The sequence below is a fragment of the Oreochromis aureus genome, linkage group 7, assembly GCF_013358895.1.
Source record: "Oreochromis aureus strain Israel breed Guangdong linkage group 7, ZZ_aureus, whole genome shotgun sequence".
NCBI lineage: Eukaryota > Metazoa > Chordata > Actinopteri > Cichliformes > Cichlidae > Oreochromis > Oreochromis aureus.
This window is the reverse complement of record NC_052948.1, coordinates 17,521,046-17,543,527: the sequence shown is the minus strand read 5'-3', so window position 1 is coordinate 17,543,527 and position 22,482 is coordinate 17,521,046. Positions and strand designations below refer to the sequence as shown.

General features: G+C 39.9%; 2 protein-coding genes across 3 annotated transcripts; both read right to left on the bottom strand.

The window, feature by feature from the left end:
• Nucleotides 1-11,540: 11,540 nt before the first annotated feature.
• On the bottom strand, nucleotides 11,541-12,894 carry LOC116332619 (galanin receptor 2a). Its single transcript, XM_031755630.2, has one exon. It carries the CDS (start codon nucleotides 12,892-12,894, stop codon nucleotides 11,971-11,973), a length of 924 nt encoding a protein of 307 aa, XP_031611490.1. The 3' UTR covers nucleotides 11,541-11,970.
• Nucleotides 12,895-17,371: 4,477 nt separating this feature from the next.
• Nucleotides 17,372-22,282, bottom strand: LOC116332699 (parathyroid hormone-related protein-like). 2 transcript variants are annotated; one of them, XM_031755743.2, is made up of 3 exons: nucleotides 21,380-21,511; nucleotides 19,141-19,246; nucleotides 17,528-18,603 (listed from the first exon to the last, which is right to left on the bottom strand). In XM_031755743.2, exons 2-3 carry the CDS (start codon nucleotides 19,242-19,244, stop codon nucleotides 18,207-18,209), a joined length of 501 nt encoding a protein of 166 aa, XP_031611603.1. In that variant the 5' UTR covers nucleotides 19,245-19,246; nucleotides 21,380-21,511; the 3' UTR covers nucleotides 17,528-18,206. The 2 variants fall into 2 exon arrangements, with proteins under 2 accessions (XP_039470413.1, XP_031611603.1); XM_039614479.1 differs by lacking the exon at nucleotides 19,141-19,246 and having other exon boundaries at nucleotides 17,372-18,603; nucleotides 21,380-22,282.
• Nucleotides 22,283-22,482: the final 200 nt, after the last annotated feature.

Genomic DNA, 22,482 nt, shown 5'->3' with positions numbered 1-22,482 from the left:
CACCATTTAAATCTCCAAAGCCCTCCCCAAGTTGGAACACCAGATGACACTTGCTGCTGCTGTCCCTCTCATACCAGTCACTGCACTGCCACAGTGCAGTGATTTTCCAAGTAAACATGTAGCCTTAGGACACGTACTTTCAATTTTAATTTTTATGTTTTGCATGATATTCCACACTATATAGTGCCCTGTCTCATTTTGTTCAGAGTGAAGGCTAATACCTTTTCTTTTTGTTTTCAGATTCAGAGTCTATCCAGAAAAGCAGTCTCTCACTCTGCAGGTCCTTCATTCATGAAATCATTGGGTTATTCTTGTTCCAAAGGGAACCTCCACAACCCAGGCTGTTTCTACTTTGGGCCACAGCCCGTTATTTTAGATACCAGATGTACAGATGAATGTAACAAACAGATATAGCTTAGTTGAGCACGGAGAGGGGTTTTCTTCTGCAGCTACTCATTAGAAGTGTCTTGAAATGAATTAGATGAAATAACCTGAATGCTTTGAAGTTCTGAGCCTCGTTTAACCAGGGGCCCTCCCGGACCTAGCCAGTGGAAACTGCTGGCTTGACTGATACTTGAGCAGCCAGAAAAGATGGAGCCTTCAGGAAGCTGCAGCCAAAATAACATTCATGGCTTCTTGTATTTAAAGGGCTCAATTATACAAGTTGGAGCAAGGGGAGCCCCAGAAGACAACTGACCTATAGCCTCATGGTTACTGATATTCAGAGGTGTCTAGCAACTCAGTTGCAATTCTTCAGACCTCGTTAGCCACTTGTCAGACTGCAAATCCATGCAAACAGGATAAAAGTTATTATTTTTCTCTCTCTAACAGTTTGACTCTGCTGCTACAACTAGTGAAGATTAGATAATAATAAAACATACAATGTGTTGCCTACACGGTGAACTTATATGTGCACTGCAGTAGCAGAGTGATCTAATTATAGCTCGATTTTTCCACTTTCATAAAGCTGTGTCAGTTATGTCATATACTGCAGACACACAAGCACAACAATAGCACCGGGGTGCTAATCAGGGTTACTAAATTCAAACGGGATGCTTTGCCTTATTATGCATACGCAGACAGTATTTTACTGATAAATATATTCCATTATAAGTATTTTTCACACCAAAGGCCTTGCTTCTTTTTTTTTTTACTGCGACGTTAACAAACCAAAGTTGACAATAGAGCACAATTGTTCACCTGCTGAACAAAAGGTTGGATCTCAGAGTCGCATGTCAGTTTTAGGACATTGTTCCACCTGCTACTAATGTGTTAGCATATAGCATTCTCCAAATGACTGTCTGGGTCAGGCCAAGGTGTCAGGCCTTGGCTGTATCCAGGGAAACAAACAATAACAAACAAGCTAAGAAAGTGACACATGGCGCTCGCATATCCGTCAGAGCAAAAAGAAAAGGCTCAAAGAATCTGCATTTGACTGTTCAGCGAGGATGGGCAGCGGCGTCCGTCGGGGTATTCATCTGATCCCATTTGATTAGTTGCTAAGAGTATGAAATTGTACTGTGCATGTGTAAAGTACGCACACACACACACACAAAGTATCCATTTAAACCTGTGGATGGATATGCATGTGCATGCAATGAGACACATGCCATTCAGTCGGCAGGGTGCATGAACGCTGACAGTAAGGAACCTCCCATCATTATTAATGGCCTGACCTATGAATGTCAGAGAACCCCTTGGCAACAAGACCCTGTGAGTTCACCGAGCACCTCATACATTAAAAACCTTCTTTTTGGTTTTGTTGAGAGGATTTTTTATCATCATATTTTAATAACACTGAGAGCAAATATGAACTATATTGATTTTCAAAGTAGCACAATGCAAATCATGTAGGAGCTGAGCGAATAATAGATAGCCATGTCTTAAAATGAACACCATTCTTCTAATAATCATATATTACTATAACATTTCAGCACTGCTCACATATTAAGAGGAGTACTAACTATATTTCTTGAAAAGGCGTCGATATATATATTAGCCTCGTGATTAATTGCACCTGACCCTCTGAAGCTTGCCTTTGTCTAAATATACACAGGTTGAGTTTCCCGGCTAACCCATTACAGACGTGAGGTAATCACAGTAGCAACTTGTGTGAGTGACCCCCCTTGGCTTTCAGCTCCTCCCCAAGCCCAGGCCAAGAATTTGCCAAGTGTACGTGTGTATTTCTGTAAGCGTGTATCTGGCGCTGGTGCGGCTGGTGAATGAATGCATGAGTGTATCATGTTTGCGTGTGCGAGGGCGTGTTAATAAATAAGTTGAAAGAGGAGTTTTTCTAAGGTCAGCAATGCGAGTCAGCAGGTCCTTCGGATCGGATCGTTCCGGTGCCAGTGACTCTGCTCAAAATGAAATAGGTGGCATTTGAGACAGTCTGACGTACACCCTTTAACGCTGGTGATGACAGCTTCTCAGGCTGGAATGAGTCTATAGCGGTGGAGCTATATCTGGGAAGCTTTATGGTAACTCTGAAAACTTATACAACAATCCCAAGTACAGACAGAGAATGAGGGGGCCGTCAAGAGAGCCCATTTAGGTTCAATTTGAGCCAAATTTACCTAAAGTCCATCATTTTTACAGGTCTGATGAACATCAGATGGATTTTTGACAGCATAATCCATCTTTACTAAAACTTCTTTAGTCGTCCGTCCTAGGTGTTTCACCTTCACCACACAGAAATGCGTGAGTTATGAGTGTGACAGTAGAAGGTGGCTTTCTTTTTCCTGCATGTAAAGTGGAAAGTTTCCGTGAGATATACGACTTTAAGGCACGTCAGTGAGAGCTGGATTTATGACATCACATGTACCAGTGACAGTGGGTGATTGGCACAGGCGTGATGTGGATATATGGGGACATATTCATATTCAGCGGGGAGGGAGGAGTAGGTGCAATTTTAAGATTACAAAAGTTACAAAAGTAATATAAATGCACTGTATAACAGCTGCTACAACAGCAGGTCAGTGATGTTTATTAAATAGATAGTAAGGCTCTGGTTCATTGAGAGTTACAGTTATTTCTTGTAAATAAACAATGGGTACAAAATACAAAAAGGTTTATGACTGTTGATCAAAATGTTGCAAATCAACTAAGTTTAGTTCACCTAAACGTTTTAAATCATTCAAAATTTTAAAAAGTCTTACACATCCTCCTATATTGCAGTTTTAACTTATAGCAGGGGGGTCAAACATAAGGCATGGGGCTCAGAATCAGCCCGGCAAAGGCACCAATCTGGCCCACTGAATCGCTTAATAAAATGTGAACTATATATTCACATTTTATAACAAGTTGTATGGCTTTTCTGAACGATACAAACCTCCCACCGTGGTCTTTCATACTACACCAAAGTAATTAACTAAGAGATAAACAGTTAAAGTTTGTGTTTTATACACGACAGTCTTGCCAATGCGCTACCAGAACTTCCTCTCTTATTTTAGACATTTATTTCTTACAATTTAAGTCTAAAGAGTCATGCTGACCGATTTCTTTCATTTGCAATGGCAGAGATGTATCATTGAAATTGCACTTCTTTGCCTTATACGAAGATATCTGACAGAGTTAAACAAGGCGCCTACAAGGCAAAGTCATCTTGAATTTTGCCAAAGACCACCTACTGGAATTCTGATCAAGTGATAATGGCTATTCTTAGTCAAAAACTGAACAGCAGGGTAAACTACGTGCAGCTTACAACATACATTTTGGTCTTCAGTCATCAGCCAGTGTATATGGCAAAGATGTGAGGAGCATGCGCAGCTGCATCTAATTAATAGTGTGAAAGTTTTTGCCTAATAGCACCTAAGCTGTGTTTACACCATTCCCATTACCCGCTCTGCAAGCAAGGAGAGTGCGTAGTCCCCTCACTCTGAGGTGTCTGTACCCAGGGCTTCCACTTTAGAAAGAGGATACCCCACTCAAGCTGTTTGCCAGTTCCTGCGTTTTGATAGCCACCACTTTTAGCCTGCTGTCATCTGAAGTTGATGTTCCTGTTTTTGCTGATAGGTAATGAAGCATGCAGCAAGACTTGAAACTGGATGCCTCAAATCCGGAGGGCAGGGTTCTTTGGAATTACCTCTGCATGTCCCATCCCACGCCTACCTCGGATTATCATTTCACTTCTTGATCAAGCCTTTCCCTTTTTTAGCAGACAGTGTCGTCCAAAATCCAGGCTGAGATGGGGGGACAACTCCAGGGGGATCAGTTCACAGGAGAACCACACGTGGGGTATTAATCAAAGGTGACTTCAAAGGTCTCAAAGTACAATTTTTTTTATTGGTAACTTTATGTTTATATCATTCTATCTTATATCACTCAGACTCCTCTTTCTTGGCACTGGGAGCTCCTGTTAGCTGCCGTTTGTATATGTTTGTGTGCACGTTCTCATCGTGTTGAGCACAGCCAGAGTGTTTTCACACATCACGCAGGATCTGATTTATCTGCAGTATCTGAAACAAACTGATTATATACTGATTAAGTGTGTTGCATCCTAATCTATAAAAGTGTCAAGGCCTTTTTTTAGGTAATATGACAAATGTCCTTTTGGCTTCACCTTCACATTTGTAAAGATCTGCTGTTTTCTCTGCTTTAAAATCAGTTTGTGGGCTGGGCTGGGCAACAGCTTTCATTTTATACTACACTAGACTCAAAATACATAAAAAATACTTCAAATGTGCTTAAGATGGACAGAGTGCCAGCAATGCAAACAGACTCCCCCAGATTGTATATGTGCATATATAGTAACATTTAACTTCTAAACCCTCATCAGGCAAATGGTTAATGACAAACAGAAGACCTCATACAGAGGAAGCTAAAGTCATACAGACACCCACATTCTGCATGTGCTTCACAAGGTGAGACTGAACTCTCTCATGAGACTGTTTAAAAATTACTATAATTTAGTGAGCTAACTAATAGAACAATATACAGCCAGCTTTTACTACTACTGCCTGCTTTTGCCTAAGTCACCTTCATGCTTAGAAAACAGCTCGGACTCATCAGGGCATGGATACGGGACCTTTTGATGTGTACTTTGGTGTCTGGCATTTGGAAGTAGATCCTTTGGATCTTGTGGGCTGAGGGCACGAGGCCTCTGAATCCTGCAGAAGTTCAATCAGATTAGGATGTGAACTTTAGCTATTCTTGAGCTGTCTCCTCGATGTGGCTGTTCTGCTGGGTTCTTGTTATCAGGGAGCACCGCAGCCATCAGGAGAAGGGCTTGATTTGCAGAGATGCTTGGATATATGGTATCTGTCAAATGGAAATATGCATGCCAAGGTCTCCTAAAAGATCATCACCTTGCTATGAAAAGATCAATATTATTTGCATCACTTGTCAGTGGTTTAACTGTTTTGGGTGGTTAGTGTAACTGAATCAAGCAAATAAGCATCATTAGCTTTTAATCCCCATTATCTCATGCTGCTATGGTCATAAGGTGGCTTTGGTGTCCTATCAAGACCAAAGCAAGACCATGTTCAGAGTTTTGCCGAGGGTTAAACCCCAAATTTTCACTTTCTTCACATTACCTGCCGTGTCACAGTGTGTGCTGCAGTGTGTGCTGCACTGTCAAAGGGCTGCTGGACTCTGATATTAGGTCAGCCTGGAATCATCCAGATACAAGTTGTTGCCATGTGGCAGATAGTCTCCGCCAGCCCACACCATGGAAATCTTCTAAGTTGTGTTGGCTCTAAAATAAATGCAGCATTACCTCAATGTGTTCATAAACAGGGTCACCTTAAAGCAGAGGGGCTGATCTCCCTCTTTGCTTTTACTTAGCTTTTTGTTATTTGTTTTAAGATGATGCAGGGTACTTGATGGTCCTACTGTATTTCTGCAAAGCAGCTTCTGAGCCCAGTGGATCTTTGGGTTACTCATATAACCGATAGATAACTGGTTTTGTGATGACATCACATACTGAGGTGACCTGGGGTGCTTTGCAGTTTGTTGCACTTTGTATTCCAACAAAGTATCAGTCAGCATGCTAAGAAAATAAACGCTCAGCATGGTATATTTAACAGCCTCTCTTTTGAAGAGCCACCACTGCATAGTTCGGCTATTGTAAACACAACACAATAACCTCTGTAAACCCTGTCATATTAAGAATTTACACTCGTGTTTGTGTCTGTATAGATGCTGTATTTTCATCTTTCAGCAGTGCTGTAATTGAATCCCGCTCACAGAGCAACCCTCCGCAGTGAACCTTAGAGACTCCTATAAATAAACCGGCAACTCTCCTTCAACACTTGCCTATGTGGCATATGGAATGATTAGCTCATGGCAGGAGCCCTCTGATCTTACAGTGTGTGGCCACAACTATTTTCTGTCAGCTATTTGCATTGCTTAACTCGTGGATTGCGTCAAGAATGGGGTCTCTGAGCAATTCATAAAATCTAGCTGTCTTGTTGTGTGTGTTGGCCGAATATTAACTTATTAATATTGATGTATAACATGATATTGTATCAATAGGATAATTTGTTACAAGAAATGTTTGTAAAAGGACTTATTAAGATTGGTCAGTATAACTGTATGAATTGTTCTTTTGATCGTTAAAAACTGCCATGAAATCTGCATTGATGGCAGCAACAGAGAAAACGGATGCATTTAATCCCTTTGATTTTTGCGCTGTCTTGTAAAGACTTTGCTATGATATGTTCTTAATACTAATCTTATAACCTCTACACTGAGGCAAAGGATCTTTTGACATTTTTCTCGTGTCTTAAGGAAAGTCTTACATGGATCAAGAAAAAGGATGGACCAGCTAAGCTGCCTGCTCTATCCTCTGAACACCTTGCCATCACCATGACTGAGACAGTGGTCACCTTTAGGTGCCTGTAGAACAATAGCTCCAGCTCCAGTCCCTGCCTTCTATCCAACTTTCTCATGTGCATGAAAACAACATGGACCTTTCATGTCAGCTGTAATGGGTAAACACTCTTTAACCATTCTGAATGAGGCCATTTGTGTTGGATTTAAGACTTATTTTAGTGCATTATTAGTACTTATTTTAACATCATGTTCAACATTGCTGTTGATTCCTTCATCGACCACAGGTGTTATAGGTCACCAGATCTAATGTAGGTATGATGCAGCACAAAACACAAGAGCTGGTAACCCAGTGCACCAATAGGAATAATTTTAGTTTCAAGCACACTGTGCAAAACATATGACACGCAACTCTGGTTATGCATTTTGCTTTCCATTTATTCAACATTAAGTTGAGTATTAATTTGAGGTAAGCGTTAAACTAACTGTTGGTTTTGTTTCTTTGCTGTTAGATGATTTGTTGCCATTTGTTCCCCTTAAGCGTCAGCAGTTAATAAAGCTGCTATTTTGACTTGAGTTCAGTTCATTTGCCCTGTTTTAACTGCTCAATGTTAGTTCATTTTGTATATTTTTGCATTTTGGGGGTAAATAAAATCCACTTTTTCAAAATACCCACCATGTCCTCGTGTCTAACCACCTCAGTCCCTCACAGTATACATATTATAAGTAAGTATATATATAAGTTAATATATATAAGTATATATAAGATGCAACGTGTGAGCTTCATCTGAGGCCAGAACTCAGCATGAGTAAAACTGCATTATGAAGGATGAAAGAACGATGAGAAGGAAAGTCATAAAACACTTGCTGGAAGCCAACTACACACAGTGTTGGGGAGTAACGGAATACATGTACCGCCGTTACGTATTTAGAATACAAAATATGAGTAACTGTATTCCGTTACAGTTACCGTTTAAAAAGGTGGTATTCAGAATACAGTTACTTTGTTGAAATAAATGGATTACACGGCGGTACTTCCCTGTTTCATATTGTCGCGGGTCAGGACTGTTTGGGTTTGTTTGACAGCTACGTAATGTTGTTCCAGGCGGCAGCGTTACGGTTGCCATGGTTACAGGGTGACGCGCTCTCTGCGTGTTTCCTGGGTGAGAGAGCGCTTCTTTGTTGTTGTTGTGCTAAGCTAAAAGGCAGAATGCTACAGGCATAGCCCTAAAGAATGTAGCATGCAGCGAGAATGGACTGCCATACACGTTATGTGTCTGTGAGCGAGGGAGGGAGAGAAAGGAAAAGTCCGAGCTGTCACGGAGCAAAAACGGGAGCTGGAAGCATGTAAATATAATAATAACCACTGCAGCCAAGAAGAGTGCCTGACGAGCCCAGCTGTAAGTAAGCTATTAAGACGCAACTGTACACTGTGTTCGTGTTTTCCTCCGGAAAAAAATAAGTTCCGTTGGAGCAGCCTTTCAACGCCTCTCTGTCTCCCGCAAGCAAAGTTGACCCAGACAACAAAGTAAAGCTATTTTTCGGCTACCAGCCCGACACGGAACCCACCATATTAGCCAGAGGTCCCTTTACTACGGTTCGGAGCCGCGGACCTTCAGTAACAGTAATAAATCACAGCAATAGTACATTCACATAGTTGTAAACAGCACGATAATATATTAAGTAATCCAAAGTATTCAGAATACGTTACTCTCATTGAGTAACGTAACGGAATACGTTACAGAATACATTTTGGGGCATGTATTCAGTATTCTGTAATGGAATACATTTTAAAAGTAACCTTCCCAACACTGACTACACACTACTGGGGCACTTATTCTGTCAGTAAGCAAACTACACTGCTAATACAAAGTAAAACACCACACTAACAAAACATGCAAACAAAAAAACTCCCAGGACAACGAACGCTCATGTGACCTGGGTGCAGCCACCTATCAGGGTATGTCAAAGGAGTTTGCAAAGAAAAGCGTCTGGACTTCTTTAAGTTGCTTGAAAAGCAACTTAAAGAAGTCCAGACGCTTTTCTTTGCAAACTCCTTTGACTACGATGACCTGGATGACTGAGAATCTTCACAGACATATCAGGGTATGGCAACCCAAATACAGAGGCAAACTAAGTGAAAGCAAGCTTTAGCTGCTGATGAAAAGTTCAAAGGTAACAAAAAGAGAAGTCTGAAAACACAGGCGGCCAAAGACACCAGGAGTGCATGCTGAGTAAATCTTACAAGGAAGGGGACACATCCAGGAACAACACAGATCTTCTGCCAGAGAGGAGACAGGACTATATTTAAACTGACGACTGCCTGGGGACTGACAAACAGGAGGGGAATGAGATGAAGGTAAAAGTGACACAAAGGTGAGATAATCACAAAACAGGAAGTAAAACAAGACAAGAATGCAAAGAAAGCTTTAAAGAAAAATGGGAAATAAACAAAAAACAGCACTAGAAATAGGACTATCATTAAACACACAGAGAGGATAGAAGTTCTTCGTAGTGTTCACAAGGGGGTAACAATGGGAAGATATCACATCATATCACATCAAAACTGTAAAAACTAAACAACACAGTAAAAAAACTAATTACCACAGCAGCAATAACAAGAACTACAGTGAATTAAACTGATTTCAAAATAAAATTTAACTTCCATACAACTGGACCTCTGCGACCGGAGGAGTCGCCCCCTGCTGGCCATTAGAGAGAATTTTAAAGTTGCGTCATATTTACTTAGTTTTTCATATCTCGGAGCTACATCCATGCTTTCTTAACAATTTTTGATCTATCCTCATACTTAAAACACACAAATAGCTCTGATCGTATTGGCTATTGTTCCACAAAGGACCAACCAATCGGCTACGACTGCACAACTTATAGCCTGGCAAGCTATTTAATAACCAGACATTGTTGCCTATAGTTTTTTTCCCTGCTAAATTGTATTAGCATCCTCTAGCTTTGCCACAATAAAGTTATTTTGACAAATGCCATCAGAACAAGTTCTTTATCACTAATCTTCCTCTGAAAACAGTAAATTTATTTTTGCTACACTGAAACACTCCGCGTGCATTCTTTATTGTCCCACCACATACAGCATAGGGACTGACTACTGGCCTGACTGGTCAGTACAAGTCAGGCCAGCTGCCCTTGCTGTACGGTAAAGAGAAGGCCAAAAGTCAGGGGGCGAGCTGACAGAGGGAGGGGCTGGGTGTCTCCTATTACTTGCTGCCAGAACTCAGCCAGCCTCATTATAACTTCTCTCACTCTGCTTTCTGTTTAACCACAACACCTGATACACAGCCATCTTCTTACACCCGCTACAAACTTTAGGCCTGTCTCGTCAAAGAGTGCGAACATAGATGTGGGCTTTTATCTGGGACCTGTGATCTTTTTGTGAAAGAGAAATATCAACCGCTGTTGGCGGTGTTGCCATGTGGTTAATCAGCAGCTCGTGAAGGATTGAGCTCATTTTTAAATGAACATTATTGGTAAGGTTTGATTGTGCAGTTAGGATGTGGTTAAACCCCCAGTAAACAGTTGATCACATCACCTTATATCATGCAGTCACTGCCCTCAGACAATCACAAAACAGCATTAAGAGAAATGTCAAATACAAAATCACGCACATGAACTCTCCAGTGTGAGAGTTTGGACCCGAAGCTTTCGAGATGTCACTTTTGATGGCTCAATTGAATTGTGTGAAGGTGAAAGGCTGCGGCTGACCCCCGGGTTTTTCATTACATGTAATGTAGTGTAATACTGCTGGATCATATAGCCCATATTTAATAGCCATTAGATGCCAAAGTAGCAAAACTTACTGAATGATTTATGGCTGTTTGGAAGAATAGCTGCTCTGTGAATGGAAACCAGATTTGTGGCAGGGTGGGTGGGGGGTGGGGGTATGTGCACACATGTGTAAAGAGTGACAGGAAGCAGACCAGCTTTCTCAAATAAATTATTAAATAATTAAATTTAAAGTTTCTCTCCAAGTAATATTCTACTTTCTGTGTACTTTATGACAAAAAAAATGAGCATCAATATCAGCTGCTTTCTAGTGAGTCTCCCACCTTGTCAATAAACTCAGTGCCCACCATCTTTGACTGCAGCCCCTGGTGGTAACCTTAATCACACACGAGCTAGTTCTACACCTGCTACAGGCTCTGATTAGCGTGGCCCTCCACCTCAAAGCCAGTCATCAGAGCCAAACAAAGACTATAAATTCCACTGTTTTTCCAGATGGATGAGACTGGAGTACTTTGAACTGCAGGATGAGATCCTCTCTGAATGATATGGAGTACTGTCACAACAGCAACCTGGACACTGCAGCGTGTTTTATGAGGCTTGGTATTATATTCCTAGAAACAGAAGCGAATATTTAAGAGAAACACTGCAGCAAAACAAAAGAAAATGCAAACGGTGTGCAATCAGTGTCCTGACCTTTTATCCATCCATCCGTTTATTTACTGTTAAAAACATAAAACTACAGAATAATTAAGGTGACCATCATATTAGTTTTATTCTGAAATTTTAGTGTGTAAGAGGTGAAGGTAACAGCAAAAGATTGTGTACAAAGTTTCTCTTAAAAAAAGAGAAGGAAAAAATCCAAACAGGGATACAAAAACATTCAAGCTTCATGATGTATTATAGCAGATGACTTAAGTCTGAAAAAACCTCTACATATTTTTACATTTACACCACAAATACAGACGGTTTCTCTAGTGATTGTGATCTCATGATTCTTGTGAATGTGTTTCTGTTAAAACAAATACATTGTAATCAGATCTGTATTAATCCTCAAACACATTTCAACATGATGGGGAAAGAAAATTTCCAAATGACATAATACATGACATGACCCCCTGGTGGGGGTGGGAAATCACAGTCATTTGTAAAAATAAAGTAGGATATTGTTTCAAAGACAAATAGTCATTAAGATAGTGATACAGAAACTGATTCCTCCTGCTTTTTAAGGCACATAGCAGATGTGTCACGCCTGAAAATAGACTTTTCGTGTCTACTTACTTCTATATTTAAAGCGCACACTTGGAATGGCAAACTGAAATAATCACAAATGTCAACAACAGCAACAACTAAAAAAATGGCAGCAGAAATTTTGATTTGTACAAACAGTAACTGTAACAAAAAGGTGTCTTCAGCTCACTGCCTGATGCACGAACAAATCAGCTGACTCTAAAGGCTGTCTGTGGTAACGCTGGTGACCTGCGGCTGCACCCTGTTCCTGTTACAGCTGAAGAGCCAGGCTGCCCTCCTGTGGCGGTAGCGCTTAGACAGCAGCACATAGAGCACTGGGTTGACACAGGGGTGCAGGTACTGGAGCACAGTACAGATAAAGTAGAATATATCCCAAGCCGCTCCGTGGCGATACAGCCCCAGGTACACACACAGCTCCAGCACATAACTAGGCAGCCAGCACACTGAGAAGGTAGCTGCAGCCAAGAAAACCATGACAGAGGCTCTGCGGGTGTTTTTGGCACTGGACACTGACATTACAGGACTCTTGTGGAGAAACAGAGCCAGACGGACATAGTTGAATGCAATGACTAGCATCGGAATAAAGTAGTAAAGTACAAACTGGCTTAGGACCACTTGGTAGTGGTGCTCATGAATGGTTGGAAGGCAGAAGGTGAAGTTTGTCAGGTTTGGGCCTATGCTCTTTTTGGTAGCAAACATTCGCAGAGGCAGGCTAATAAAGAAGCTGAGGGCCCAGACCAAGACAAACATAAGAATGACCAGATCCATGGTGGGAGGCTGGTATGGGTTGGTGATGATCATGGCTCGGGTCATGGACACAGCGCACAGCGAATAGGTGCTAGCTGCCAGACTGAAGGCTAGCAGGAACTGGTAAACCTTGCAGGAGATGTCACCGAGAGGCCAGGAGTGACTTACAGCAGAGTGCAATGTGAAGGGGATGAGCAGGAGGGTTAGGAAGTCAGCCAGAGTCATGCTGAACAGAAGGATATCGAGCCGGTTCTTACGCAGTGTGTTGTACTTGGCAAACAAAGAGAAGACCAGCAGGTTGGCACACAGCCCAATGCCCAGGATCACACCACAGGTACAGGCAAAGATTAACCCATAGGTGTTGGGAACAGCCATGTTGTCATCGGAGTGACATCACCTGTCAGAAAAGAATGACATTTGGATTTTGAGATTTGGGGTAAAAAAAGAACAAAAAATTAATTAGGAAAATAAAAGCAGGATTAATGACTAAACAAGCTGAAGTCCCATTTATGTCACATTTACTCTGCTTAATGTTAACACAGAAGTGACAGCTTCATCACATGGCACCTGTAAGGCTTGTGTAGACCTACAAGTCACAGTAAATGACACATATATACCAAAACACATATATGATGCAAGGCAGAGTAAATGTACTGATCAACACTTTTGTTTACCGACAAGCCAAATTTATTTCAATATCACTTTAAGACAACGCTGAAAGCTGCTAAATATCTACATTTACACTAAATATAGTGTTAAGCAAATTAATATGGTTTAACTCAGATGTGATTGCATTGGAAAGAGACATCGGGTTAATCATTTTTTACTTACCATTGTTGTACCTCCATTATCTTTTAGCTCATGTCCACAAGTGAACTAACCTCATTATGTAAAATGGAAAATTTGCTGGTTTGTATCCCGTTAAAACAGACTGAAGGGAGATGTGAGAGCCTCTCAGGACTCATTACAAAGTGTGATCGCTGAATGTGAAGGCAAGAAAGGCAAACATTACTTGGGCCAGATTGATTCTGGTTGACTAGGTTTAAAGAGAAATGGACTCTGGTCATTCTGGGAGAGATCAGTGATATACAGTGCATACGTGTTTTATTAGCATTCATGTTTCTTAGTTTTGTTATGTGATGTTTGAAGCTCTGTAGTTTAGCAGTACATGAATAGACAACACTGGCCTATTTAGGGACATAAAAGGGGCTTTGTAAAAGGTCTGGTCTGGCAATTAATCAGCAAAGCTAACTAGGCACCTATGTAAACCTGAGCAGATGATAAACACACTGATAAATGTGAATGCCCTATAAGATGTGTGGCAACAGCAGCAATGAGCATTGCAAAAGTAAACAGTAGCAGTTTTTCTTTAACCTCTAATCAAACAAACCTGTTGATCATTTCACTAATGTGATATTTGCAGTATGATAGTGATAAGCTTTACTTGGGGGAAAGATTTCTTTTGCATTTAAAACATGAAAAAGACAGAAAACGGGGCTACCGCAGTAGGAGTTCACAACCAATTCACTGTATTTATATGAAATGTTTAATGTCTGAGTGTGTCTGCCCTGTGAGCCAAACACACACTCTCAGAAGCCTATTGATACCTACAAACGTCTGCTCTTGAACACAAACAACAGAATGAAAGCTTTTCCAAGATTTGGCAGTTCAAGCTGACACTGTGCCAGTTTCACTGTTTTATGTTTGAATGTGATATCTTAGCCCTGAGATGTTTTTCTTTAGATTTTCTTATTATTCAACACAAATGTTCACTTGGACTCAAGGATGAACTGATTAGATTTTACGTTTACTCAATAAGTTCTTATGCTAATTCTTACAAAAATTTTACACAAATTTCTAACAGGATAAAATGATAAAATAATAATGTTTTAAAACCAAAAGGTCAAAGTTCACCTTCACTACCCCATAAAACACTCCATCACAACTAAGGAACAGAGGGAACGATGGATTTATGTTATCTATGTTTCGTAAGTAGGCGCAGCCGCGACCTGTCTTTGATAGCAACAAACTAGCGTCAGTATTAGCGTCACAAGTTTTTCACCAGTACTTACCTGCAGTGTGCATTTATGGGTATGTGTGGACCAAAGAGAGGGAGCAAAATACTCCTCAAAACTCTACATCAAATGTAACCTGAGAGCATATGAGCCAATGATGACGTGAATGTGAAGTTAAAATCGTTCCATTTTTTGTTTTTGGATTGGGATGATGAAAATATATATATATAAAGAGAAATGCATGAATTTAAATGTGCTTACCTCTCTCTTCACCACGACTCTTTGGTATATTATAAACCATCTTTTGCTCATATTATGTTTTTTTGTTTGTTTTGTTTTTGTTTTGTTTTTGAGTTGTTGTTGGGTTTTTTTGTGTAGTTTAAAAATGCTAACTAGGAAAGTAAAGTTCATTCATACTGCACAAATAACATTTTAAATTAACACCTCTAATCCCATAATATGGCCAGTGAGCGATGTCCAAAAAAAACCCCCACCTAGCTCATTGATTATGTTCTCTGTTCTTTCCCGTCTCTAGATATTAATTTTTCTCTACACTGTTTGATTTCTTCAGTGTGAGCTGCAGGCTCCTAAGGGTGGCTTTATCAGGCTTTCCACAGCTTTTATGACTCATTTTAGCTAATGGCCTATAGTGTACACTGCTGCTCTTAGTTCAGGATATAGCTGACGTCGATGCATCTGCTAACCCCTCCATTATCGGTGTCTGTATCTTACATTCAGTGGCTGTTAAAGTGCCACGTGTTCTCAAGTGGAACATTAACAGCTTCATTGTGTTGTGTTCATGCTGAAAGTCAACAACACTTTTTTTCCACGCTGCTACCTTCAGCAAACATTTTAAAAGTCTGTTTTGACCCAAATGTTACATTTACTATTATTCATACTATTTTATCTTGATAATAATATAGCATTTGTAACTTTTTTTCAAAGAATTTGAGGGAAAACTTACTATGAGCACTATACAATATAATATAACAATGAATCAGTTATTGGATAAATAAAAAGATTTTCAAAAAAGGTTGTAATCTTATATGATTCATGGAGTTCATGGAATGTGTTTGTATTCTGAAGCGCTGGTTAAAATAAAAAAGCAACTTGGTAGTGATCTCAAAGACAACACACGGTCACAGTCGGTTCTTAGAAATTGAATTTTCTAGCTCAGATTAGTAATTGATGATGCAAATAATCCCTTGTGTTGTCAGAAAATGTATATATTGCATACATACATATATAGGATATAAAAGAGTACTGTACGCTCAGTTTACTTATAATGGGTTGGATCCCCTTTTGCTCTCAGAACTGCCTTAACTTTTTATGTTAAAGATGCTTCTCAGGAATTTTGGTCCACGTTGACATGACAACATCACACAGTTGCTGCAGACTGGGGATGTGAATCTCCTGTTTCATCACATGCCAAAGGTGCTCCAGCAGGTAGAGATCTGGTGACTGTGGAGGCTGGTGAGTGCAGTGAACTCATTGTCACGTTCAAGAAACCAGTTTAAGATGATCTGAGCACGTTATCCTGCTGGAAACAGCCATTAGAAGACGGGTACACTGTGAAAAAGTGACTACTGGGCAACATTACTCAGGTAGGCTGTGGGATACAAGTGATGCTCACTTCATTTCTAAGGGGCTCAAGTGTGATAAGACGATATCCCTAACACAATTATACCACCAGCAGCTGGAACCATTGATACCATTGATGGAGCCATGCTCTCATGTTGTTAATGCCAGATTCTAGCCCTACCATCCAAATGTGACAGCAGAAATCTAGACTCATCAGACCAGGCAACATTTTTCAATTATTCTGTTGTCTAGTTTATGTGAAGTTGTGTAATTTCTATCCTTGGGTTTTTGTTCTTAGCACAGCACTCGGTTCATCAAGGTTTGATTGGTTGTGTTGTATGAGTGTATTTCCAATCTAACCATTCTCCTCTGATCTCTGGCGTCAAAAAGGCATTTTTTACCCAGAGAACTGCCACTCAGTGAGTATTTTCTCTTTTTTAGACTATTCTTTGTAAACCCAGGAGATGTTTGTGTTGGAAAATCCCAGTAGACCATCAGTTTTTGAAATACTCAGACCTGGCCATTTGGCACCAACAACCATGCCACGTTCAGAGTCACTTAAATCACCTTGCTTCCCCAGTCTTAAGCTTGAACTTTAGCAGGTCATTCAGGTCATCGTGCCTATGGCTAAATACACAGGGTGTGACTGGTTTATTAGATAGTTGCATTTGTGAGAGGCTCAACATATCTACCTAACAAGTTGGCCATTGAATTTAGGATTTCTAGGTGATACAGACCGACACAGTTCACTGCATCATAATGTTGTAATGTGACACCCACGAGGAGCTGGCAATGCCTGGTTAAAGGGGGGTATTTTGCTGATAATCATATGATCAGGTCTGTGGTAAAAAACTAAAAAAAAAAAATCTTTTTTTCATGTTTGTTCTAAATTCATCCTCTCTAAAGACTTGAGCTGTGACTTGAACCATGGTTTTGGAGGATTATTAGTCTCTTAGTAATTTGCCATTTCTAAATTTTCTCCTATTTTCTACATTTTTATAATTTGAATAACAAATTCATAATTATCAGTGCCTTTATAAGCTTCTTTTTCTTTTTTTGTTTTTGCTTTTTTTTTTGGTCTCACACTCAAAAATTAAATATTCAAAATATTAAATGCTTTGTTTTAAGAAGGAGTACCAATTAATCAAATTGTTTGAATAATTTTTCTCAGCAAATCATTTTGGCTCTTTCTTAATGCCAGATTTTCCATTTGAGCTGCATATATCCTGGTAATAAAGACACAGAGAATAAAAAAATAGCTCTAAGGACTACATATTTAATGTTTGAATAACTGGAAAATTATACAGTATGCCCTCAGTGCACGTGCAGAACATTGTGACAATAAAGCTAACTTGACTAGACTTGATTGTCCAGTAGATGATTCTGGCTTTATGTAAAAGAAAAATCCAATGTTAAGTGATTGAAGTGGGTTTAATGAAGCGTACGCTGAGTTATCTAAGGTGTGAAAGAAAAGCAGGACCATCATAGAAAAAAAAAAAAAAAAAAAAAATACTAAACCATAATCTCAACCACAAAAGAACATAATACAGGATATAGCTAAAGTGCATTATGGAATTTAGTCAGCAGCACTGAAATACATTCACAAAATAAATATACATTTTAAAGTACAATAAATTATGAACTGATGTATTCATTGACCAGTTTGTTGTGTGTAAGTCCATAACGGTCAGCACTCAGAGCCAAACAAAAAGCAGGTTGCCCAGCATCGCATTATTTGTAGAAGTTATCATGTATAGGAAATAAATACTTCCTCCCGTGCTCTACTTGCGTACATCTGAAACTACAAAACATATCACTGCTTGGAAGTAAATCAGGGCTGCAGAGTTGTAAAGATTTTCCAAATAAATATGGACCTAAGCAGGTGTTATCATGAAACTAAAATGAAGTGTGAGATTGTTGTTTGTATTTTGTAAAACAAAGCCAAATATTAATATACAAGCACAAACTCAGGGTTATGATATGAAGTGACTGAGTCTGGCATCGTTAGAGTCTGTCAGGCATCAGTCAGCCTGCGTCAGTGTCTTAGTGCAGTACCACATAAAGGGTACTGTTTTTTTTAATTTTTTACTTTTAGATAGCCATCCGTGGTGGCGCCTTTGTTAGGACAGACCGTGCTCGCCTCCTCTTCTTGTCGTTTTCTCTACGCCGGCCCAGCCTCACCTTTTTTTTCCTCTTGGTGGCAACTTTAAGTGACTCCTTATAAGCCTGAGCTTTGTTGGTCTCCTGAGGGAGGTTAGGGCCCACTCTGTCCTGCCTGAACCTGTCAGAGAGATCTTTGGTGGCCCCAGAGGGCTTCTGGTGGTTTCCACTGAAGCTTTGGCTCGAGGTTCTGCTTTGCGCAGGTGGAGCACGATCATCAGCCGTGTGCACCTCCTCCAGCAGCTCGTGTAGCCACATGCGGCGCGTGTACTCGTGTATGGTCCGGCCCTTATCATGCATCAGCTGGGCGTGGCCTACTGACCTCTTCCTTACAGCAAAAAAAAAAAGTGCCAAAGTTAGATTAAATTGTGTCAGAAACAAAGGTGGTAAAAAAAAAGCCACATGATGGACTATTAGAAATCCGATTCAGTCTCTGATATCTCTTAGATTACTGCTGAATATTAATCCCAGAGGAATATATCATTTCCTCTGGGATTAATAAAGTGTCTGATTCTCAGTCAGTCCCTGATTTAAGAACTTTTTTTGTTCCAACTTTGAATTTTATTTGACATCTCAGTGTTACGTTAATGTACTTTTATAGTTTTAGAAGTGGTTGGCTAGTACAAATTTAAGGTCAGGCTTTATGAAACCTCAATACAGTAGGTGGCAGCATAAACAAGTGTGAGAGCTGTCACTAATCTGAGTTTGATATGGACCTAAAACAGAGAAAACATCCCGTGCCTTACTTTAAAATATTCAAACTCTAGAAATCCTCAAATATTTTTTTCATAAATTGCCAGCTTTTCGAGACCTTGCATAGAATTTGTTTATTCGTTTTTTTAAAGGTATCATAAAGGTAACTCACGTTCTGCTACTAAGTGCATCAACTGGTCTCCCATCGAGAGTCACCGGAGAGCACAGCAAGAACACAGCCAGACTCCACTGATGAAGCACGACTATAGAGCACATCCCTGAGGCAAACACGTAAGCAACACAATAAATATCATCAGTCTCTCTAATGAGTAATGAATTAATCCCAAACCGTGTCTGTTTTTTCAGTAGTTCGTTTCATCTGAAAAATGACACACACAGCCTTTAAACAGTCCTCTAAAAATATAAACATTTAAACTTACTTTTTTTTCCAGTGAAAATCCCCCCAAAAACCGTAAGCTCTTAAGTGTTGATGTTCTTGCAAAAATGATTTCACGAAAAAGATGTGTGAAAATTAATGTGCCAAACACAATTTGGCCCATTCAGAACTTGTGAGCAGATCCATTGGTGTAAACGCAGCCTAGGGAAATCCCCTCCGAGTCGGCTCCATTAATTTGCCTCCCAACAGTGTGTGTTAAGCTATTTATTTCTTCCCAGTGTCCAAATAAAAGTGGGATAAAGATAGAAAGAAGAGAAGCCCATCAGCTGCAGAGCCACAACTCTGCTCAGTCCTGCAGTAATCTCATGTGAAGTCGCACTGAAGCATCATCTGCGGTGGTCAGCGCTGCTGAGCGGAGCTGAGAGCTCTCTGTGTGAGCCTGTGTGAGTCCGTGTGAGAACAGGCACTGAGAGAAAGTCAAACTCCTCTTTGGGTGAAGATGCATGCGCTACCTCAGCCCCTACCCATTAAGTCCAGTGCTAACACCCTGCCCAACCTCCCAACCCTCACCTCACTCTCGCTCCCCACCAACCCTTCACTCACACCTGCTGTGACATGAACGTGGCACCGATGCAAAGTCCAGTCACACAGCAAACAGCGTACTGAAAAAAACTAATGAATAAACATATATTTAGATGAATTTCTATGGAATTTCGCCATACTTTCTAAATACAGTCTAATAAGTATTTTTTCATTGGGTGCTCAGAAAAGACAGGTGTGCACCAGTGTAGGTAATCACGAGTTACCAAGCAGAGAGTGAATGGTATAAGGGGAGGGGCAGGGTTACTCCAAAGTAAACAGCCAGGCCTAACCACTTTCCCAGGGGAGAATGACCATAACCTCAGAGAAACCCAACCCACAGCCTCTCACTGCAGACCATTCAGTTCACCTCCACTCTGCCTCTGCAAACCAGCTCACCACCGAATGGTTACAGTGGGTTCTGAGGTATCTTTCATATTCAGCTCATAATGAGACTACTGAGGTTTGCATTAAGGCAGCTGTATACAACCTGAGGTTCACTATGCATATTCAGGTGCTGAACCGAGTCTCGAGTGCCTAGTGATTTAATAAATGCACTTGTTAAAGCTTGGCACTCTCACGTAAGAGGTGCCTCTGTGACTAAAAGTGCATGTATTTTTAGTCTCACATTGACAGACAGTGCATCATGTCCCAAGTGTGGAAGTGCATGCAGAAAGAAGGAGTGTCTTTTTTAAATATAATGTAGTGCTTATATTTGAACCTTTGTTTTTTCCTGAAAAGCCTGATGTACACAATCAGACACTTGCAGTGCTACTGTGAGCAATAAATTGCACAGAAATGCCAGATGTAGCAAAAATAATAAAAATTAAAACTCAAATATACAAATTGACATTCAATTTTCAAGTGCACCAAGTTTCAATAACAGAGTTTCAAAAGAATATGAATTTTCTAGCAATTATTTCATGGGTCAGGTTTTACAGTGTTAATTTGAACTACAACTCCTGTCACCATTTGAAAAGCTGGGCTAAAAAATAAGTGAAAATTACATTAATTCATAATTTATTAGACCCAGTATGCAAACAAAGGAGTTTTTGGAATAGTTTCTTAATTCGATGATTTCATATAATTGCACATCTCACAAAACAGATATGTTTATGTTTTATCAAACATGCTACCAGCGCCATGCTAAAATGCTAAAGTGCTAAATGCGGCATTGCTAATTGTATTGAGCTAAATAGAACTCTGCTGCTTTTACAAGCTTTGTCACTTTTTAAAAAGTCTTTAATCATGCATGCTTAGTCTGGTATCTGTGACAGCAGGCTAATGTTTCTGTATGTTTACGACAAAGCACATCACTGGATGCTAGCAATAGAGTTAACATAGCATGGAGGAAGCTAAAAGCCAAGGGTCCTCCAGTTTAAAGGTCACACTGCTACGCCAACAACTTTTGTTTGATTGCAAATTTTTGACTTACCTGGAGTTTGCGTGGCTCACTAGTTCAGATGGTGCTTTCCCTGTTGGCTTTTTTCGTCCATGCTTACGTTTGTAACATTTCGTCAGGAAGATTTTATTACACGTGTGACCATGTTTTGTTGTCACCTCAGTTAATATCATATTGCCTGTTCCTTATGAGCTCACCTCCACAAGATGAGGTGCACTCGCAGTAAAAGCAGGTAAGTGAGAAACTACCATGACCATAAATGACTGCTGTATGCAGTAAAGACTCACACTAAGCTGAAATCAGAATAATGGAAAATAAATATTACTAAAAGTAGTTAAATAGGAAATCCATATTTTCATTTTTTATTAGACCCATTTTCATGATGTAATTTTTGTCGTCTGCTTGCAGAGTGAAATAAAGCCTCTTGATTTATTAATCGAATTTTAGAAATCCATATACTGTTAGCATTTATGTAGTTTGCTATTCATATTTTGTTCCTTTCTCCGTGTTTTTGATTAATTTTAAACTCCCCTGTGTCCGTTTCTGTGTGTGTGGTCTGTGAGATTTAGTTGCCCGTTGACATTTTGGTTTAATTGTGTTTTTTTTTTTTTATTAGCAATTATCGCTGTTTATATTATGCACACCTGTATTTTAGTTTGTGTTCTCATTACTGTTTTATGGAGTCTATTATTTGTACTTTGTTTCCTCAGTGTTCTTTTTGTTCAGCGGGTCTGTGTATAAAAGTTGTCCTTTGAGTTAGATTCAAGTTTACTTTGGAAGTTAGTTGTTTCCTGTCTTGAGTTTACTTCCTCCCCTTCCTCACTGTCTTGATTGTCTACAGCTGTGTCTAGTTTGCCCCAATTGTCTCCACTTCCTGCATCATCTTGTGTATAAATAGTCCTGTCTTCCCCTCAGTCTTCATAACAACAACTGTTGAGTTTCCCAGTTTGGTCCCCTCTATATTCTGGATTTTGTTTGCTTGCTTTTTGGACTTTGTGTTTCTGATTCTTAACCAGAGCTAATGAAATCGGTTGCTTTCTGTTTTCTTACTCTGTCCCCTGTGTTTTGGGTTCTTTTAAAAGACTTTCTTATAACATCAGCTGTCTGACTAACTGTCATAAAGTTTGGACATAACT